The 17,237-nt window shown below is 40.3% G+C and overlaps 1 protein-coding gene across 4 annotated transcripts in view; it reads left to right on the forward strand.

Annotated features, from left to right (window-relative positions):
- The window catches only part of strbp (spermatid perinuclear RNA binding protein), a 110,882-nt gene that overhangs the window by 61,569 nt on the left and 32,076 nt on the right, over nt 1-17,237 (forward strand). For 3 of the 4 annotated variants that reach the window (XM_034091726.2, XM_034091727.2, XM_071204333.1), the window contains 4 exons: nt 4,246-4,376; nt 10,577-10,672; nt 10,832-10,943; nt 14,947-15,044. In XM_034091726.2, coding sequence (XP_033947617.1) covers nt 4,246-4,376; nt 10,577-10,672; nt 10,832-10,943; nt 14,947-15,044 — 437 coding nt within the window. The remainder of the gene's footprint in view (nt 1-4,245; nt 4,377-10,576; nt 10,673-10,831; nt 10,944-14,946; nt 15,045-17,237) is intronic. The other variant, XM_034091728.2, reaches the window with a different exon arrangement.

Raw genomic sequence — 17,237 nt, forward strand, 5'->3', positions numbered from 1 at the left:
GGAGACAGCCTGGAGAACATTGGGAAGGATGATACATTGAGAGAGCTGAGAGCCCAACAGGGGAAAGGAGAAGGGACAATATGGATCTGGGTCAAGTGTAGGGGAAATAGCAGATGGCCGGTGAAGGATGATTCCACAGGGGTTGTTCTGGATTGGGATTGGGGGGAAAAGGACACGTCTGTCCCAGGTGTCCTTTTCTATATCATCCTGCATCTGAGAAAGACGATTCAGCTATCCATTAATCAGAGTATAGTACAGGAATTTAAATAATTCATCTTTAAAGAAAAAGAGCTGGGTGTTAGGCAAAGTTGACGTTCGGTGTGTTGCCGGGAGCATATAAGGATTTATCCACGATGTTGAACATTTAAAAAAAAAAAAAATGTTATAACATAAAGATAAAAAGGTTTTAAAAAGTTGATGTTTAATGTTTTAAGGAGGTGACGCTACTCAGCCAATCAAATCGTTGCAGTCAGTGAGTCAGCACGATAGATTCAAACACATACAGAGACGAGACAAGAAGAGAGAAACAGTCGGAGTCATTTCAAATGGCGTGCTCAAAAAAGAGAAAGTTAGACGGCGAAAACAGAGCATGTAATGACATGTTCTCTTAATAGTAATAGAAATAGTAAAATACTAAATCATCTGGGTTTTATGACTCATTCCTGCACCACTCTATTGGGCAGCGTTAATATAGGCAGAGATTGTTTTTCTTGTTAACAGATCAGCTGATGCCATGAAAGAGATTAAAATCTCCCAGTTAATTGTATCCATTTTTGGAAAGTGTGTGCACACCAGTGTGATGCCCCTGTGGGTTCATCAGTGGAGCGGGTGTGGCTGTCCTGTCTTGGCTGCAAAACAACAATCCCGGACGAGTCCCCATTTGTTGCGACTGGCTCAAAAGGCCACAACAAAAGGGAGACGCAACATGTCAACGGGTAGGTAAAGGTGTTTATTTGCACCACACTGTTCAAGTCAACTCATCAGAGCCGGGTGCCTGCAGGAAAAAGCAGAGCGAGAGAACAGACAGGAGCAGAGAGGCTTTAAAATAGCTGCAGAGCACCAGACCCAGGTGCCCTGAGTTACTGCAATCAGTGCGATCAATGCAGCCAAGACAGGACAGCCACACCCTCTCCACTGATGGACCCACAGGGGCATCACACCAGGAACAGTTATTGACGGGTGTGCTGGATCAAAAGAACTCCCACTTTTGCTGTATTTTTGTGTAGTGGTGAGTAACAGTCTAACTGATGCCCTCTGGCTCTGAATTGGTCCCTGGTGTGAAGCTAGCCTCTGCTCACTGACTGTTGGTTTTGTTGCCGTAGCTCCGCAGGTCAGCGCTGTGTGGATTGACACTTCTCCGCGGCCCCGTTGCTGACGAGGCGCCCCCCCCCCCCCCACAACCCGGCTACAGGAAACCCCGGGTACAAGGGGCTTCCCCAACAACTAAATCAAACCAACCCTCTCACTCTCTGCCTCAGACATGCTCCTCTTACCCCCCCCTCCACCCTCTCCTCTTTTGACTGGACTTCTCTCTGGGTCACCATGAAATTCTGGTCCATGTCTAATACCGAGCACTTAGACTAAAAATGACTCCGGCTTCTCTGCTTTAATTACAGGGGATGACCCCTCTCTGGTGTTCAATTTGCATTGGCTCAAAATGACATCCCATAATTTCATGTTGTAGAAAAACGGTGTTAATTAAGTTAATGTGATGTCCTCGTCACTAATCAAAATTCACCTAAGCTGTCCTTATCTGTCTGTGGTGTTGACCTGTGACTGATGGTTCCTTTATGGCGTGCCTCTGGGAAACAGCTTCTGAAAAGCATCAATCATGCCACATAAATGAATGCATACATACTTGAAATATTCCCCATCTTTCGCAAAAGAGCTGGAATAATCTTGTTTTTTTAATTACCATATCCAGGTTATTTCTTAGTATCTTATTTTATGGAGTCTTGGGTGTGCCACCTACATAATTTAGTTTTGCTGACTGAGTGCTGCCGCTGCTGCTTTGAATTAGATGTAATTTAATTTGTAGGTAGCTCTCTGCCTACACGTTTAACATTTAAAAATAATTATATTTAAATTAAAGCTAATCGAAAAAAGAGACTAACTGTGAATGCAGGAGATGGATTAATTTGTGAGATGAAACATGATTGGACAGATAATGTAAGTAGGTAAGCAAATAAAGGCTGTGACATTAAAAACATTTCAATTGACATGTATACATTTCATACGAACAATTATATGAACGTCCCATTATTATTGACATTAAACATTAAACATACTGTTGGACTTTAACCTTGACCCGACCTTTAAGCTGCCTTAAAAAGCAAGTGTGCTGCTTAACCATCTCTGCTGAAGCAACACATTATTCTATATATATATATATAACTAATAATGATAAATACAATTTTATTAATATTTAAAACTGAGATGCTCTATATGTATTCCCATGGCACTCTCGCGAGTCCTTAGGTTGTAGTTATAAAAAGGTATGATGAAATCCCTGACAGTTTTAATGTTTATCTATTTATGTATTAACTTGGGTACAAAACTTAGGGAATTACTGCACAAGACAAAAACTTTACCTTCAAAACTTTATAAACTTACAAGAATAAAATTCAACAAGTATTTTGCAATAAAGTATTTTTTCGGAAATAAATCGTAATATAACGTTTTTTTTTGTGATTTCCCTTCAATTCTCAATTACATTTGTTTCGGAGTCTCCATGTGCACAAAGGTAAACTCAGATTGTACCTGAAAGTGCCGAATTAGAGAAGTTTACTCTTCCAATGCCACTAATAGTGGTAGATATTTTACCCAGAATTCCCAGGGGCGGAACATAAAGGATCCTAAATCTTAGGTCTTAGAGGAGGAGTGACACTGGACGAACCCTGTGTCTCATCAGCTCCTTCTTTGTCTTCCATCCTCTTCAGCTTCTCACACGGTCTCTTCAGCAACAGACTGCCAAACCACATGCCGCTCACATTGCTACTGATGAATCACACACACACACACACACACACACACACACACACACACACACACACACACACACACACACACACACACACACACACACACACACACACACACACACACACACACACACACACACACACACACACACACACACACAAAAAAATAGCCATGATTTCATCTTGGCTGGCTGCTGCTCTTTAGAGAAGAGTTTGTTGAACCATAATGCGACTGATTCCACACTGATGAGACATTTATCATCATCTAATATTTGCGACTTGGCAGGCTGAAGATAACGTTTCAATTCGCTATCGCAGATTCCCTCCTGATGATTCACTGATAGCCTGTGAGCCGTCACCACTGAGCTCCGCAGTGTGGTTTGCAGTCTGTTCCTCCCACCCTTATTTGTTCGTCTGCTTGACTGTCCCACAGCGGGCACCCCTCAGCCGCTCCCGAGAACAAACGGCCTTCACTTTCTTTCCAGGGTGGCGTTCTCACTCAGATGTTTATGTTGTCCTCGTCATCTGCTGTCACTCTTTATTCTGCTGTCGTTCTCCCATGGCTCGCCTCCAGTCTTGGCAGGAGCGCTCCCCCACAGGAACCCGTGTGGAGAGACTGTGTCAGTCAAACATAAACATCTGACCGGCCCCGCAAGACTGAAAATACTAGCATGGCGCCGCAGAAAACTGCAGCATTTTTTTTATTTAAGCGGGATGACTTCCCCTCTCTTCAAGTAGAATTGCTAAAAAAGCAAATGAAAAAAAACAAAGTGAAACCAAGAGAAAAACAAAATCGTGAATTTGTTCCCCAATCTTAATGAGCCAGAATTTCCATTTGCATCAGACGTGCCCCTGTTCCAAAGTGTTATTATAATCTTTCATTTGGCTTTTGGCCCCTGTTTTTGCCATGCTTTCATTTTCGTCCTGCGCTGTAATTGATAACACACTAATCCGGCGTGCTCCATCGCCTCCAGCCACTGATCTGCATCTGGAGTGAGACTCAGGCCGGGCGGCATGTGCTCACGTCTACTCCGGTTCCTCCTGTCGATGTCATGAAAGATCCTGCCTTGTGCATGAGAAACCCACCCCCCCTCTCCCAATAAAGACAAAACAAATGTACAGAACCTCTCAAATGTCCCCTTCGCTCATTCGGTCAGATCAGTGGGTTTGACTAATAATTAGCAACCCCGCTGCCTGTGTGTCTGTTTCTGAGTGTGGGAGGTCACGCTCAGTCTGTCCCGTCTCACCCTGTCCGTCTCTCCAGAGAAAGGCCATCAGGACGACAGGGAGCAGGACAAGAAACAGAAGGAGGATGAGGAAGAGGAGGAAGAGATCCTGGACAGGCAGAAGTGCCGGGCTGCGCTGGCTTCACTCCGACACACCAAGTGGTTCCAGGTGAGCACATCTGGACCAATGACACAATCACGCTCTGAGTCCGACCCTGAACATGCAGTGAATGTCACATTTGATTACAATGAAGCACAATCACATAATAAAAACAGATGTACTCATTTGTAGGCAGCAGCTGTTTCATACACAGGCTGATAACTTCAAAATATATATATATATATATTAGTGCTGTCAGAAAATAATATATAGATATATATATATTAGTGCTGTCAGAAAATAATATATATATATATATATATATATATATTTAAGCAATAGCTCACAGCCTGAAGTGAGCTATTGCTTTTATAAAACGGTTACCAAATGTGGCAATATGAAAGAAAAATACACACTCTAATTTAAATAGTTTTTATTAGTAAATAATGATGTTCAAAATAAAATAGTCCCTCCGTTGCCTTCTGCACGAAACGATGTTGCACGAAACGATGTTGCTATGCAACAACACTAACAGCTAGCGTTAGTGTTAGCAAGCGTTGATCCATTATTTGGCTATTTATTTACATTCATTTGTATGTTGCCGTTTATTGTGCAGCCACTGAAAAACTGTCCAGCATCAGTAGCATGGCTTACGAGGTTACTTGTTGAGGTTGTTCTAGGCTGTTGCTTGGCGTGGTGAGAATATTGCTCCACTTTCTCCGGTCCCCGAGATTCGGCTTCCAGTAGCTCTGGAGAGAGCTTTCGCACCTGTGGCCACTAACGGTCATAATGTCTCGGCTTTGTTTCAAGACCCGCATCAGAAAGCTTTTGAGTGGTGGTACTTGTTTTCCAGTTGGTCTACCTGCTCTTCACGTAGTTGCATGTCGTCGTTTAGGTGCTTTCTGGAGATAGGCACTCCTCAATCCACTCCTCCATAGTAAGACCCCCCCGGAGGTCGAAGTTAATCTTGTGTTAAATGTTTCCATCTTATGCTTTGTAAGTTTGCTTCGTAACGGAAGAAATGTAAATATATTTATAAAACTGACAAGTCAAATCAAGCAATCTGATTGGTCGATAGCGTTTTTGCGGACCTCTTTGATTACAGATTTGAAAACATCGATGCTTGCTTTAAAAGTAGCACAACTCATGATGTCAAACCATGGAAAGTATCTAGATATCCCTGCCCTAATGCCAATTAAGGAACTGCACACTGAATGTTTTGCCGTTTGATGTCTATGTCTGGACCGCTGCGTAAAAAGGAGGGTTTCTGCCCCGTTACTTCTCCGCTGCTTTCTTGTTCCAGTTTGAAAAGCAAACTGCAGGCAGTTTGCTTTTCAGCCCAACTGTATACTGTTTTTCTCAGACGCGGAGGGATACTGACTTGTTGTGAAAAGTAACTCACAATTCTACCCGTGGTATACGCTCAGTATATCACGGCTAAGAACCAATCAGATTGCTTGATTTGACTTGTCTGTTTTATAAATATATATATATACTAGTGCTGTCAGAAGATAATATGTATATTTAAATGAGTGCTGTCAATCGATTAGACATTATAATCCCGTTAATCACAATAATACTCTGTGATTCATCCGAAGTACTTAGCACATACAGTATGCTGGTGGTGGTATATTCTATTATGAGCACTATGTCTAACACTATGTCTAACACTATGTCTAACTTCAACAAACTGGCTATGCTTCAGCTGTTAAAGCAATTGAGTCTAGTTTCCATTTGCCGTGGATTAGGTGCGTCATTACATCGAGGTACTAATGTCCAGTGGTCTCCAGTCAGTGCAATAGCTTGTGCAGATTTCTATGCTTTATTTGCTTTTTTACTGCCATGTAATTCATGGTAAACATCCACGCTGGAATTACAGGAGGAAGTTTTGTCCAACTTGTTGATGTGGTTAATTTGGGTTCAGTATTTTGTACGTCTTAGGTTTACCAGAATAAGCGCAAGGGTTAAAGCATTAACGTTAAAAACATAACTACATAATAACAGGTTTTAAATGAAGCGGAGACATTTTAATCTGCTTTTATATACTAATGTGTGGCTGCAGCTGTTTTAAACCAGTGTTACAATGATTTGCTAGTTAAAGGGGCTTTATTATGCTTTTTGAGGTGTTTTCCTCTCCTGTAGTGTGTTATATAGGTTTGTGTGCATGTGAATGGTCTGCAAACCCTCAGCTGGCACTGTCGGCAGAAATGGCCTGTTTCATAATTGTATGAAGTTTGTAAGTATGTAATGTTGCATGTTTTCTAAATCGGCCCATGTGTTGTCCAGTTGGTGAAGATGTTACCTCTTTGCATGTGTTTTGACACATCTTTTATTTTTATTTATTTTTCATAATTTTTAAAAGTGCAGCAAGTTTCTTCTAACGTAGGTGTTTGAGCACATCTGCCCCGCTCTGCCACTGTACTAATCTAATGGCATTATTTGAATGCACTGAACTCCTAATGTTGTTGATGACAGAAGTGGATAGAAACATGCATTTGCATTTTCTTTTGCTGATTATTTTTTTATTTAATTTAAATTCACATTACCTATCATAAATAGTGGTAGTAAAGTAATGTGTGCGCATTACAAATATCCAGCAACTGAAATCATTAAAAGCACATTAACTGGCAGGTAAGAGAAGAGAATAGACGGCAGGGAAATGTTTCTGTCCTGTCGAAATGTTGGAGGAAGAACTTGGCAGAGTGCGATGTAACTGAAGGTCATGAAGAGATTCTTAACCAAATCAGGTTTCAGATGAGCTGAGAGTTATCCAGCGCTGGGGAGACAGAGGAGAGTCAAGGGCAGGTGAGCAGCTTCCCTGAGGGAAGGAGAACCAGATGCAGAGTAATACCACAGTGAAGGGCTGCTCTAAAGGTGAAGCAGAGCAAGGCCGGTTCTCTTTCATCATATTCACGCGGGTGTACTATGAGCCGAGGACCTCCACCCCTGTAATCACTGCAGATGCCGTTAGTGGCAATCCTCTCATCCAATCCGCTGTAAATGAAAGCACCCGAGTTAAATCACCTGCTGTATTTGGAGGAATATTCATTTGGTGCAAATTAGAAGTCTCCATTGTCTCTAGTTTGATTAGTTGTTTATGTTAATGTCATCATCTTTAAGATGTAGTCTTCAATTTCCATCAGATTAGATCAGAATAGATTATAATAGATTATATAAAATGAGGATGGATTCATTGCACTTGAGGTAAAAATGAACATAAACTGTTAATGTCATAATCTTTAAAATTACATTAGATTAGATTCAATCAAATCAGATACAATTAGATTTGATAAAATCAGATTCGATTGAATTGTATACAATTAGATTAGACAAAATTGGATCAATTGATTTTAAATAGGAATTTATTCGATAAAAACTGATCAGATTTACATCAAATTAGATCAGATTTAATTGGATAATATTGATTTAGATTAGATTGAATTATATTAATTGTAACTTCATTTATTTAAATTAGAATAGATCAAATTGTATTATACACATTTAAGTCAAATACACTTTGATAAGATTAAACTTGATTAGATACAATTAAATAAAATAAAATTAAATACAATTAGATTATGATAGATCAGATAATATTCAATTGGATAAGATTAGTTTTATTTATTATTTTAATTATGGCTATAGCAGCAGGTTAACAAGCCATTTGACATACATTAACAAAGAAATTACAAATATCAATAATAAATCAATACATATCTAATAGACACACCTATATTTATAAAGCATCTCTATCAAAGACAAAATGAGTTAGTAAACACTATGATTGACCAACAAAATATAAATACTTTATACAGTATATTATATGAGTTAGGAGTAGTTGAAATCTTTAAAATAAAATGTAGAATTGAAATGCAATTTTTCAAGCCTCCATCCTTTTAATTTGTTTAGGAACATGAGACCAGGGGTTGTAATTATATTTTCTCTGGATAAACACTGGATTTCATGTGGGTCATCTTGGGGATTTCCATTGGTTTTATTAGTTCATTTATATTCATGTCACTAAGTGCAGAGATGTCCAGTGAAACTTTTGTCATAATGGTCAACCATATAATACTCCTGCCATGGCTTAAAAATGACTACAGTAGTTTCCCTATAAAGAGGCAAGGGGGGGGGGGGGGATAATAGAACTACAATATATGACCAGGATTCCTGACACAGAAATCTACTTAAAAGCATTTCCCAGTTGAGTGCAGGGGGAGAGGACTCAGCATTGAGTGCTTACATATATGCTGTTTATAGAGTACTGTACATCAGTATTGGAACAAACATTACATTTCTTGAAAATACTACTTGATTCATTTTAAAGTGGCCCCATTTGACACCTATGTCGTGTATTCTTGGGTTACATTCTCACAATAACTGCTCGATGTTCTTTGATTCCAAATGAGAGGACTCTTATGCTGCGTTCACACCGGACGCGATGCAATGTTTGGGGGCGGCGCGATTACAAGTAAAGTCAATGCAGAGACGCAGACAGACGCGAATTTGCTCCGACGGAATGTCGACGAATGTCGCGGCGCGATTGAGGCAATTGGAGGGGGCCGCGACAAATACTCGAGTTCAATTTGTTCAACTCGAGCGTCAAATTCCCGTGACGCGATCTCGCGGTAGCCAATCGGCGGTGAGGATCTCAGCCTGCCTTCACTGACGTTGAACCAGAAAACCAAAACATCAGCCGTTAGCACTCAGAGCTCACAGCTCCTCATATCTGTTCAGAAACTGGACAAAAGTTAAACAGGTACAAACCACAGACTGCCTGTGTCATGGCGAATACAGTCGCTGGTTTATTTATGTCTGTAGGCCGTTGTTATGATTGTGGAATGAGCATATACAACGTTAGCTTAGCCTGGTCGATCCGATCTCCATTCAGAAAACACGCATTTTAAAAGGTTTTTCGCCTGTCGTCTGTCTGCAGACTTGTCAAAGCATTAATTTATGGTTTTTACTAACCGGTATCAGTATGTTGTTACTTCGGCATCATTTTGAAACGTGTATTACAATTAAATCACAGTCAAATATGTTCATTTTGTTGTAGTTAGCTCCCGAGCCAGCGCTTCTTGTTTGAATGATGCGAGTAAACACAGCTGGTAGCCGCGGTGAAACTCGAGCGTTTATAGCGATGCGATAAGAGTGATTAGAGCGAAGCGAATATTCGCATCGTGTCCGGTGTGAACGCAGCATTATATTTATCAGCATTTTAAGCATTATTTCTCTACTTTTATATTCTTAATGTTTTGTTTATTTATGCTATATTTAGCATAAATATATGTTATGAAATGTTTATTACTTTTTTAAATGTGTTATGGGGGTTCTTGTTTTGGTTATTCTGGTTTGGTTTTATTTTTGTTCATTTATAACTATGTTACAACTTAATTTTTAAGAATGTATTTTTCGATGCAATGTTTATCACTACACATTGTAGTCCACTGAGACAAATGTAACATTTGTGATATTGGGCTATAAACATTGATTGATTGATTGATTGATTGATTGATTGATTGATTGATTGATTGATTGATTGATTGATTGATTGATTGATCGATCACTATAGATTTTCATTTATTGTGAAGGTTATTGTTTTGGTTGTTGTTTGGGATGAGTTTTGTTAATTTACAATTATATTACAAATAGATTTTCGAGGTATGTATTGAACACACTGTTTCTCATTTTCTTCTATTTATTTATATTAATTAAGGTCTTTTTTATTTATTGTAGATGTTCGTGTTTTTGGTTGTTACTGTTTGGGTTAAGTTTTGTTAATATCTAACTATGCTCGAAATTTCAGTTTTAAAAAGTGTTTATTATAATTTTTTTATAGATTTTTTTAATGTATATAGATTGTTTTGTTTTGGTAGGGGAGTTCTTGTTTTGGTTCTCTTGATTAGGGTGTGTTTATAGTTATTTTTAAATACATTTCATATTTTCTTTCAATTGATTTATTTTGTTGTTTCTTGTTTGGGTCATTCCTTGCATGTTTTGTTGTATAACTTGTCTTCCTCCAAGCAAATAAAGGTACTTAAAAAAGATAATTGAACATTATCAAATTAGATATCAAATGCAGTCTCTCACAACCGTATTTGTAGCAAAATAACATTTTAGTGGTCTTGAAAAATGCTTCTTTAGGCGCCGCAGTTCTACTATCTCTGAGCTTGAATACATATCCTATTTCTGATGTGTGCTGCTCTGCTGTGTCGCTCCTTCTGCTTACACTCAGTTCTGTTTGTCTCTCCGTCTGTCTGTCCCCTCAGGCCAGAGTCACAGATCTCAAGTCTGGCGTCATCGTCTTGAGGATTTTCAGAGACATGAGCAACAGACTGGCTGGGTGGCAGCCTCTCAAAGGATGGGTAGGTGGCTCCACAGAATCTGAATGAAGCATCAAGGTGTCACATTCAGTAGAAGTCGTACAAACTGTAAACTACACAAGTGTCGTAACTCTGTGTCCCAGGACCATACGCGTGCCTGGAATTGCTTTAGTTTGTTGAGTGTCCTCTCTATGTCCGCAGCCTCTGGAGCTGATCTGTGAAAAGGCCATGGCAACGTGTAACCGGCCCCTGGGTCCAGGGGAGGGCCTGCGCCGCGTCATGGAGTGCATCGCCTCAGGGATCCTTCTTCCAGGTCAGGGATCAGTCCTCTACTGCAACCTCCAGGCCCCCTCTGTGGTCTGCATTTACACTATGCACGTGATCACGTTAGTTTAACATCGTTTGTGAAACCCAGGATGAACTGTAGGTGTCTCACCATTTGCTTGTTGTGTAAGGTGCACACATAGAGAGAAATACAATTGTACGAAAATTGACCAGAACTATTACCATTTTTAAACCATATAAAACATAGGGAAATATTTACACAAAATATAAATACAAAAAAGACCTAGTACAGTAACATATGATACAATACCCGGGTAAAATAAAACATGTGCAGTATTGGAATTTAAAGTGGAAAGCTTTGCAGATTTAAGAAGGGGTAGTGTCTAACAGAAATGTGCAAAGGATGTTGGCAATATTAAAATGAACAATATTCGTTCACATGATGTGAATACACGTAAACCATAGTGTTTACAGAGGGGGTAAGAGTAGTTAGGGTCCCAGACCTTGTTGATGACCAGGCCTCGTATAGAAAGATATAAACAGAGGTGAACAGAAATCTCCATATCTTTATTTATTTTTCTATTTGCAAATGTGTCTCTGCAAATATAGGTGTCATTAAAGAGTGTATTTAAGTGGCCCTGTTATGCTTGTTGGGTTTTTCCATTTCCTGTAGTGTGTTGTATACGTTTTGTGTGCATGTTAATGGTCTGCAAAGGCTAAAATCCTAAAGTTCCCTCCAGAGGGAGTTTCTCTCCCACACGCTCCCCCCTGCCTGAAACTTATTTTATGCTGCTTTTATACTAATTTGTAGTCAGCAGCTGTTTAAAACCTGTGTTACAATGATTTGCTCATTAAAGAGGCCTTATTATTCTTTTGGGGGGTTTCCCCTTGTGCATGTAAACTGCCTGCAAACCAGCCTGAAACACCTGTTTTACACTTCTTTGTATACCTTCCGAACAGTGACATCCCTATGTAACACTCACGCTTCTATTGGCTAACACTTTGTACATGATAAGGTAAGGGACAGGACAACTATAAGCGCTTGACCAATTACAACAGAGCCGGCCAGCTGACCAATCAGAGCAGACTGGGCTCTGGTTTCAGACAGAGGGTGAAAAGAGGTGCTGCAGCACAGACAGTATGAGAAAAATAAAGAGCTGATGTAATTAAGCAATAGCTCACGACAGGCCGTGGTATATGCTCATTATATCACAGCTAAGGGGCGTGGTTCGGCCCGACGCGTATACTGTGGTTCGGCCCGACGGTATACTGTTTTTCTCAGACGCGGAGGGATACTGACTTGTTGTGAAAAGTAACTTACAATTCTACCCGTGGTATACGCTCAGTATATCACGTCTAAGAACCAATCAGATTGCTTGATTTGACTTGTCCGTTTTATAAGATTAATAATTACTAATTAGCAGATTGAAATTGTTTCAGCAGTTCAGTTGTTTAACATTTTGTTTCCAACTTATAGTTTTATTTTTTAAATTAAATGTATGTAGCTTGACTCAGTTTTTTTTTCTCTTAAACTCTTAGTTTTGCTTGATTCTGAGAAAGTGTTCCTTTATCTTTATGAAACAAAACTAATCCCATATTTACCAAGCTCCAAACTAAGTTAAATATCTCAAAAAGTGTAAAAGATATCTTGTGATCATTTTAAAGTTGGAATGAAGTCTAGTCTAGCATTTGGCGCACAGTGTAGTTAAAAGAGGATTTTAAGGTTCCTCCCATTGAGTTATATGTTAAAAAAAGAGTTTAAAAAGCTGAATATTTCAAAAAGTATAACATAATATAATTTGTATTCAGTATTCCTTTGTTTTTTTTACATTTTGAAAAAGTTGAAAGTTTCCCATCATGTGCTGAAAAGGCTGACTATTTTTGATATTTGAATGATTTCTGTAGCTGAAAGTAGGCTGAAGTTATCGGACTGCAAAATATTGGTTGAAATAATAATAATAATAAGATTAAAGATTTGAAGAACTATAGTGGAATGCTGTTGCATACTTCTTTTCCAAGTTGCAATAGATAACCAAGAGGCTCACAACTCAAAACAATACCAAAAGTCAAAACATGTTGGCATCAGGTTTACCCTCTGTTTGAATCATTCAACAGTTTTAATCTTGTAAACGATGAAATTACTCCGCCCAGGAATGAATACATGTAAGCCGTCAGTGGATAAGAGCTGACCGTAGTGATTGGATCCAGTACTCAGACTCTGCTCAGAGAGCAGCACAATGAAATTACAAAGTTTGACACTGAAATTGAAGTGAGCAAGGACACTGGAGGAGCGTTATAGCGCCATCCGAAGAGAACAATTAATAAGAGGGAGTATTTAAAATGATGATCCATTGTTTTGGTCAGTGCACCATTATACAAATACATGTTTACTACTTATATACTAGTTTTAAGGGAAAGGGGCTTTCAAGTACATAAGTCATACATGAAATAAAATGGCTCAATATCTGCTGAGTTCAACAAAAGCTTGCTGAACACATTGGTCATGGATATCCATAAAATGCTTTTCAGACATTCAGGTTCCCCTCAGTTGGAATTGTAAAAGGCGTAGCTACGATGATGATTTAAGTTCTATTTAAAAACAATTCCCTGCCATTTATTGTCAGGGCCGCCACTTGCGGACAGGCAAGGCAGGCAACTGCTTGGGGCCCCGGACCAGAAGGGGGCCCCCAAAGAAGGTAGATTAAGAAGGTCCACAGCAACGACAACATGAAACACCCTTTAATTTACTGCAACGACATGTCGGGAAACCCCCTCAAGGCGGCCCCATGCATAGCGCGCCGTAAAATGCTGCTTCTTATCTTAAGTTTCGTTGCCTTGCTCCGTTGTGCTTAGTGATGAAAAATGGGTTCGAGGGGCCCCCAGTGAATGTTTGCCTAGGGCCCCACAAACTCTAGAATCGGCACTGTTTATTGTCATGGGAATGTCTTCCTGTTCTATTTCAAAAATGGAATCCCACTTAATAAAGACATATTATGTTCATCTTCAGGTTCATATTGAGATGTTGTGCCTCTTCTTTGTCATGTTCACATGCTTTTTAATTTTCAAAAAGCTCTTTATTTTTCTCATACTGCCTGTGCTGCAGCACCTCTTTTCACCCTCTGTCTGAAACCAGAGACCAGTCTGCTCTGATAGGTTAGCTTGCTGTGATGTGCCAGCCCTTAGCCTATCACGAACATGTGTTGATGCGCTAGCCAATAATAGCGCAAGTGTTACAAAGTGATGTTATTATGTTGCGGAAGTAAACAAAGGAAGACAATAAAGGCGTTTTCGGGAGAGTGTCTGGAAGGAACTTTGGAATTGTAGACTTTGCAGACCATTTGCATGCACAAAAAACCTATATAACACACTACAATAAAGGGAAAAGCGTAATAGGACCTCAGTCTACAGTATCCTACTGAATGTCTTTCATTTTTGTAAAGCACCTTGAATTGCCTGGTGCTGAAAGGTGCTATATAAATAAACTTGCCTTGCCTTACAGAGCATTAATTGGGTAGTATAGATTCCCTCAGGGCTCCTTTAGTGGATTAACAGCAACATCAGTGTGGGTTGAGTTGAACTCTTTCATTCAGTAAAAGTTGGTGGTGAATTATTTTTAGAGAGATCGAATCCACCTTCTTCATCCTCTGCAATTTGAATACTGGAGCAATCCACTTTGACAATGTTTTTTACTCAGCTCCAATACAAGAAAATGTTCTCAGGGTTATTTTTTTCCTTCCCCTTCTCTTTCTAATTCATATTCCGGCAGCTTCCGTGTTTGATCACTGCCGAGCGTTAGCCTTTGTGATGATGTGATTTTGTATTCGGGCTTCGCCTCAGTGTTGAAATGGCAGGTTGTTCCCTGGAATACCTGAATCATTGATGAGTTACCGCTGCATTCAGAGTGTACACAGCAGGAGTTGCTTAATTATTTCCGTGTGTGTTTTCCTGTAAAGAGAAATTAAAGAGGGTTCAAAGAGTATGTTGCTGTTTGGAGCACTCTCATGTCTGAGTCACAACCGTTTCCTCTACAGAAGGCCCCGGAGTCCACGACCCCTGTGAGAGGGACCCCACAGACGTCCTGACTGACGTCAGCGCGCAGCAGGCAGACGCCATCACTCACAGTGCACAGGTCAGTCCTCTTTACCCATCAGCCCCTGCTACCGTTAGTTCTGCAGTGATTAAAGCCAAATCTTAAAGCAGAAGGAATTTAAGTCCATAAGCATTTACACTATCAGTGTTTAAGACGTTAACTATAGTTAGTATTTAAAATGTCAGTAAATGCTGATTATTTCCTCAACTAGCAGCAATTTAGCGCGTTCACACCGCAGTACTTTTCCCACTTTAGTTTCAATATAGTTCCGAAATGTCGCTTTCACACCAAAAAGAGCCGTAACTACAATGAGTTCATCAGAACCTTTTTTACCTTTTTCCGTCCCTGCTAGAGAGCAGGTACTTTTGTGGGAGAAAAAGCTTCCTATGTCTGATTGGCTGGGCGGAATGCAAACAACCCCCCGTAAAACTCCCAAAAAGTTTTGTGAAGCCGCCTGTTACGACCCGTCCCCCTAAAAAGTGGTAGTGGCTCGTGGGAAGACCCGCAACATAAAAACAACCACGCCAAACACAGAATTTAGTTATCGACGGGCGTTTATTTGTAGCACAGCCGTAACTCACATGCATGCCTACCGGCAGAAAGGAACCAAGTCTGGAGGACAGCGTAAAACAAACAAAAAGGAAGACGGGGGCCTGGGCCAGCCACACCATGAGCCGTAGGACCCAGACTTCCCTCCTCTACCCAGAGGTCCAAACACCGCCTACTGGGAAGGAAACAAAGCCGCGAAAAACCTATACTAATATCCTCCAGAGTTCACACAAAAAAATACAGCATAAATATATATATCCACACGAGGTGAGAGGAAAGCCACGGTCGTAATCCCTCGGTTTCAGGACGGGGAAAGAGAGCTCTTCTCTTCCAGCTTGTCCCTTTTTAAGTCGTCCCCAGCTGAATGCAATTAGGACACCTGGGGAGGCGGAGCCAGGGGCAGATCAGGTGCACCTGCGCAGCAGAGAGACAGAGAAAAACACAGAGCACGTAACACCGCCATTTTATTATCCTTGCATTAGCATTATTAGCATTAGCCCAGCGCAGAAACGGAGAGAGACTAACTTATGGCAACACACAATAAAACATGGGAGCGGTGGAGATGAGGAGGTGTCGGCGTTCTGGCGATTTACTCTGAAGGCTTCAGTAGAAGCTGCTGGGAGTCCCAGCAGCTTCTACTGAAGCCAGTCCCCAACTCCGGGGACTTCCGGCCAGGGACTTCGGGTGGCAGTATACGCCGTGAAGTTATTTGCGGCCTGCCAGTAAACCCAAAGCAGAAGAAGAAGAAGTGACGTCAGCGGCTTAATTTGCCTCAGGGACTTATTCCGGTGTGAACGCGATCTGTACTTTTAGTTCATGAGCACTAAAGAGTTCTCATGAACTAAGTTCTGATGAACCTTTGTAGGAAAAGTACTGCGGTGTGAATGCGCCTAAGCATCTTGAATGTCTTGCTGCTGATGAGATGTCTTAATGTAGGAAAAGGAAATGTTGCATGTTTTTAGATTTGAGAAGCTAAAGTATCAATTATTGTTTGCTATAAAGATTAATTATCAAAAAATGCCCACCTGCACTGCAGAAGTAAAACATGTTCAGTCAATAAAGCGTACCCCAGGCTCAATGTAGCAAATGTATCTCTCAGGGGTTTGTGCTAAAGAACACTCATTACAATCAAAATAATAAAAAAAAAAACATCCGTTTTTTAGTTGCTTTCGTGGTTTTCTCCCGTCACAGAGAGATAGTGTGTTTTGTTGCTGCAGGCCACGAAGGGTAAGCTGATACCTTTTTGGTTTTAATTTAGGTTTAGGAGGTTTATCGTGCTCAAGGGCACTTGTACAGGAACACAGGAGCATTTCATACATCCTTCTGTCTGCACCGGGAGCATCGATTAAGATGCTCTTGTCTTCGGCCTCAGATGCTCCCGAAGGTGATCAAGTCACACACACACAAAAAGGTCACCTTGAAATTCATCAAGTATGGGATGGCAACAACTGTTCAATCTGGAGCTAAATAATAAACTACTAATACATTTTACATTTAGAGTGCTTTTTAAGATACTAAAAGATGCTTTACATAATATACATTTTTAAATCGAAAGGCAATCATTAAGAACAACACACTTCAAATGTAAAACAATAGTAATTTACACAATAAAGAGGCCCTATAGTGCTTTTTGGTGTTTTCCCTATAGGTTATTGAGCATGTACATTGTCTGCAAAGGCTAAA

The sequence above is a fragment of the Pseudochaenichthys georgianus genome, chromosome 9 (assembly GCF_902827115.2).
Source record: "Pseudochaenichthys georgianus chromosome 9, fPseGeo1.2, whole genome shotgun sequence".
Classification (NCBI taxonomy): Eukaryota; Metazoa; Chordata; class Actinopteri; order Perciformes; family Channichthyidae; genus Pseudochaenichthys; species Pseudochaenichthys georgianus.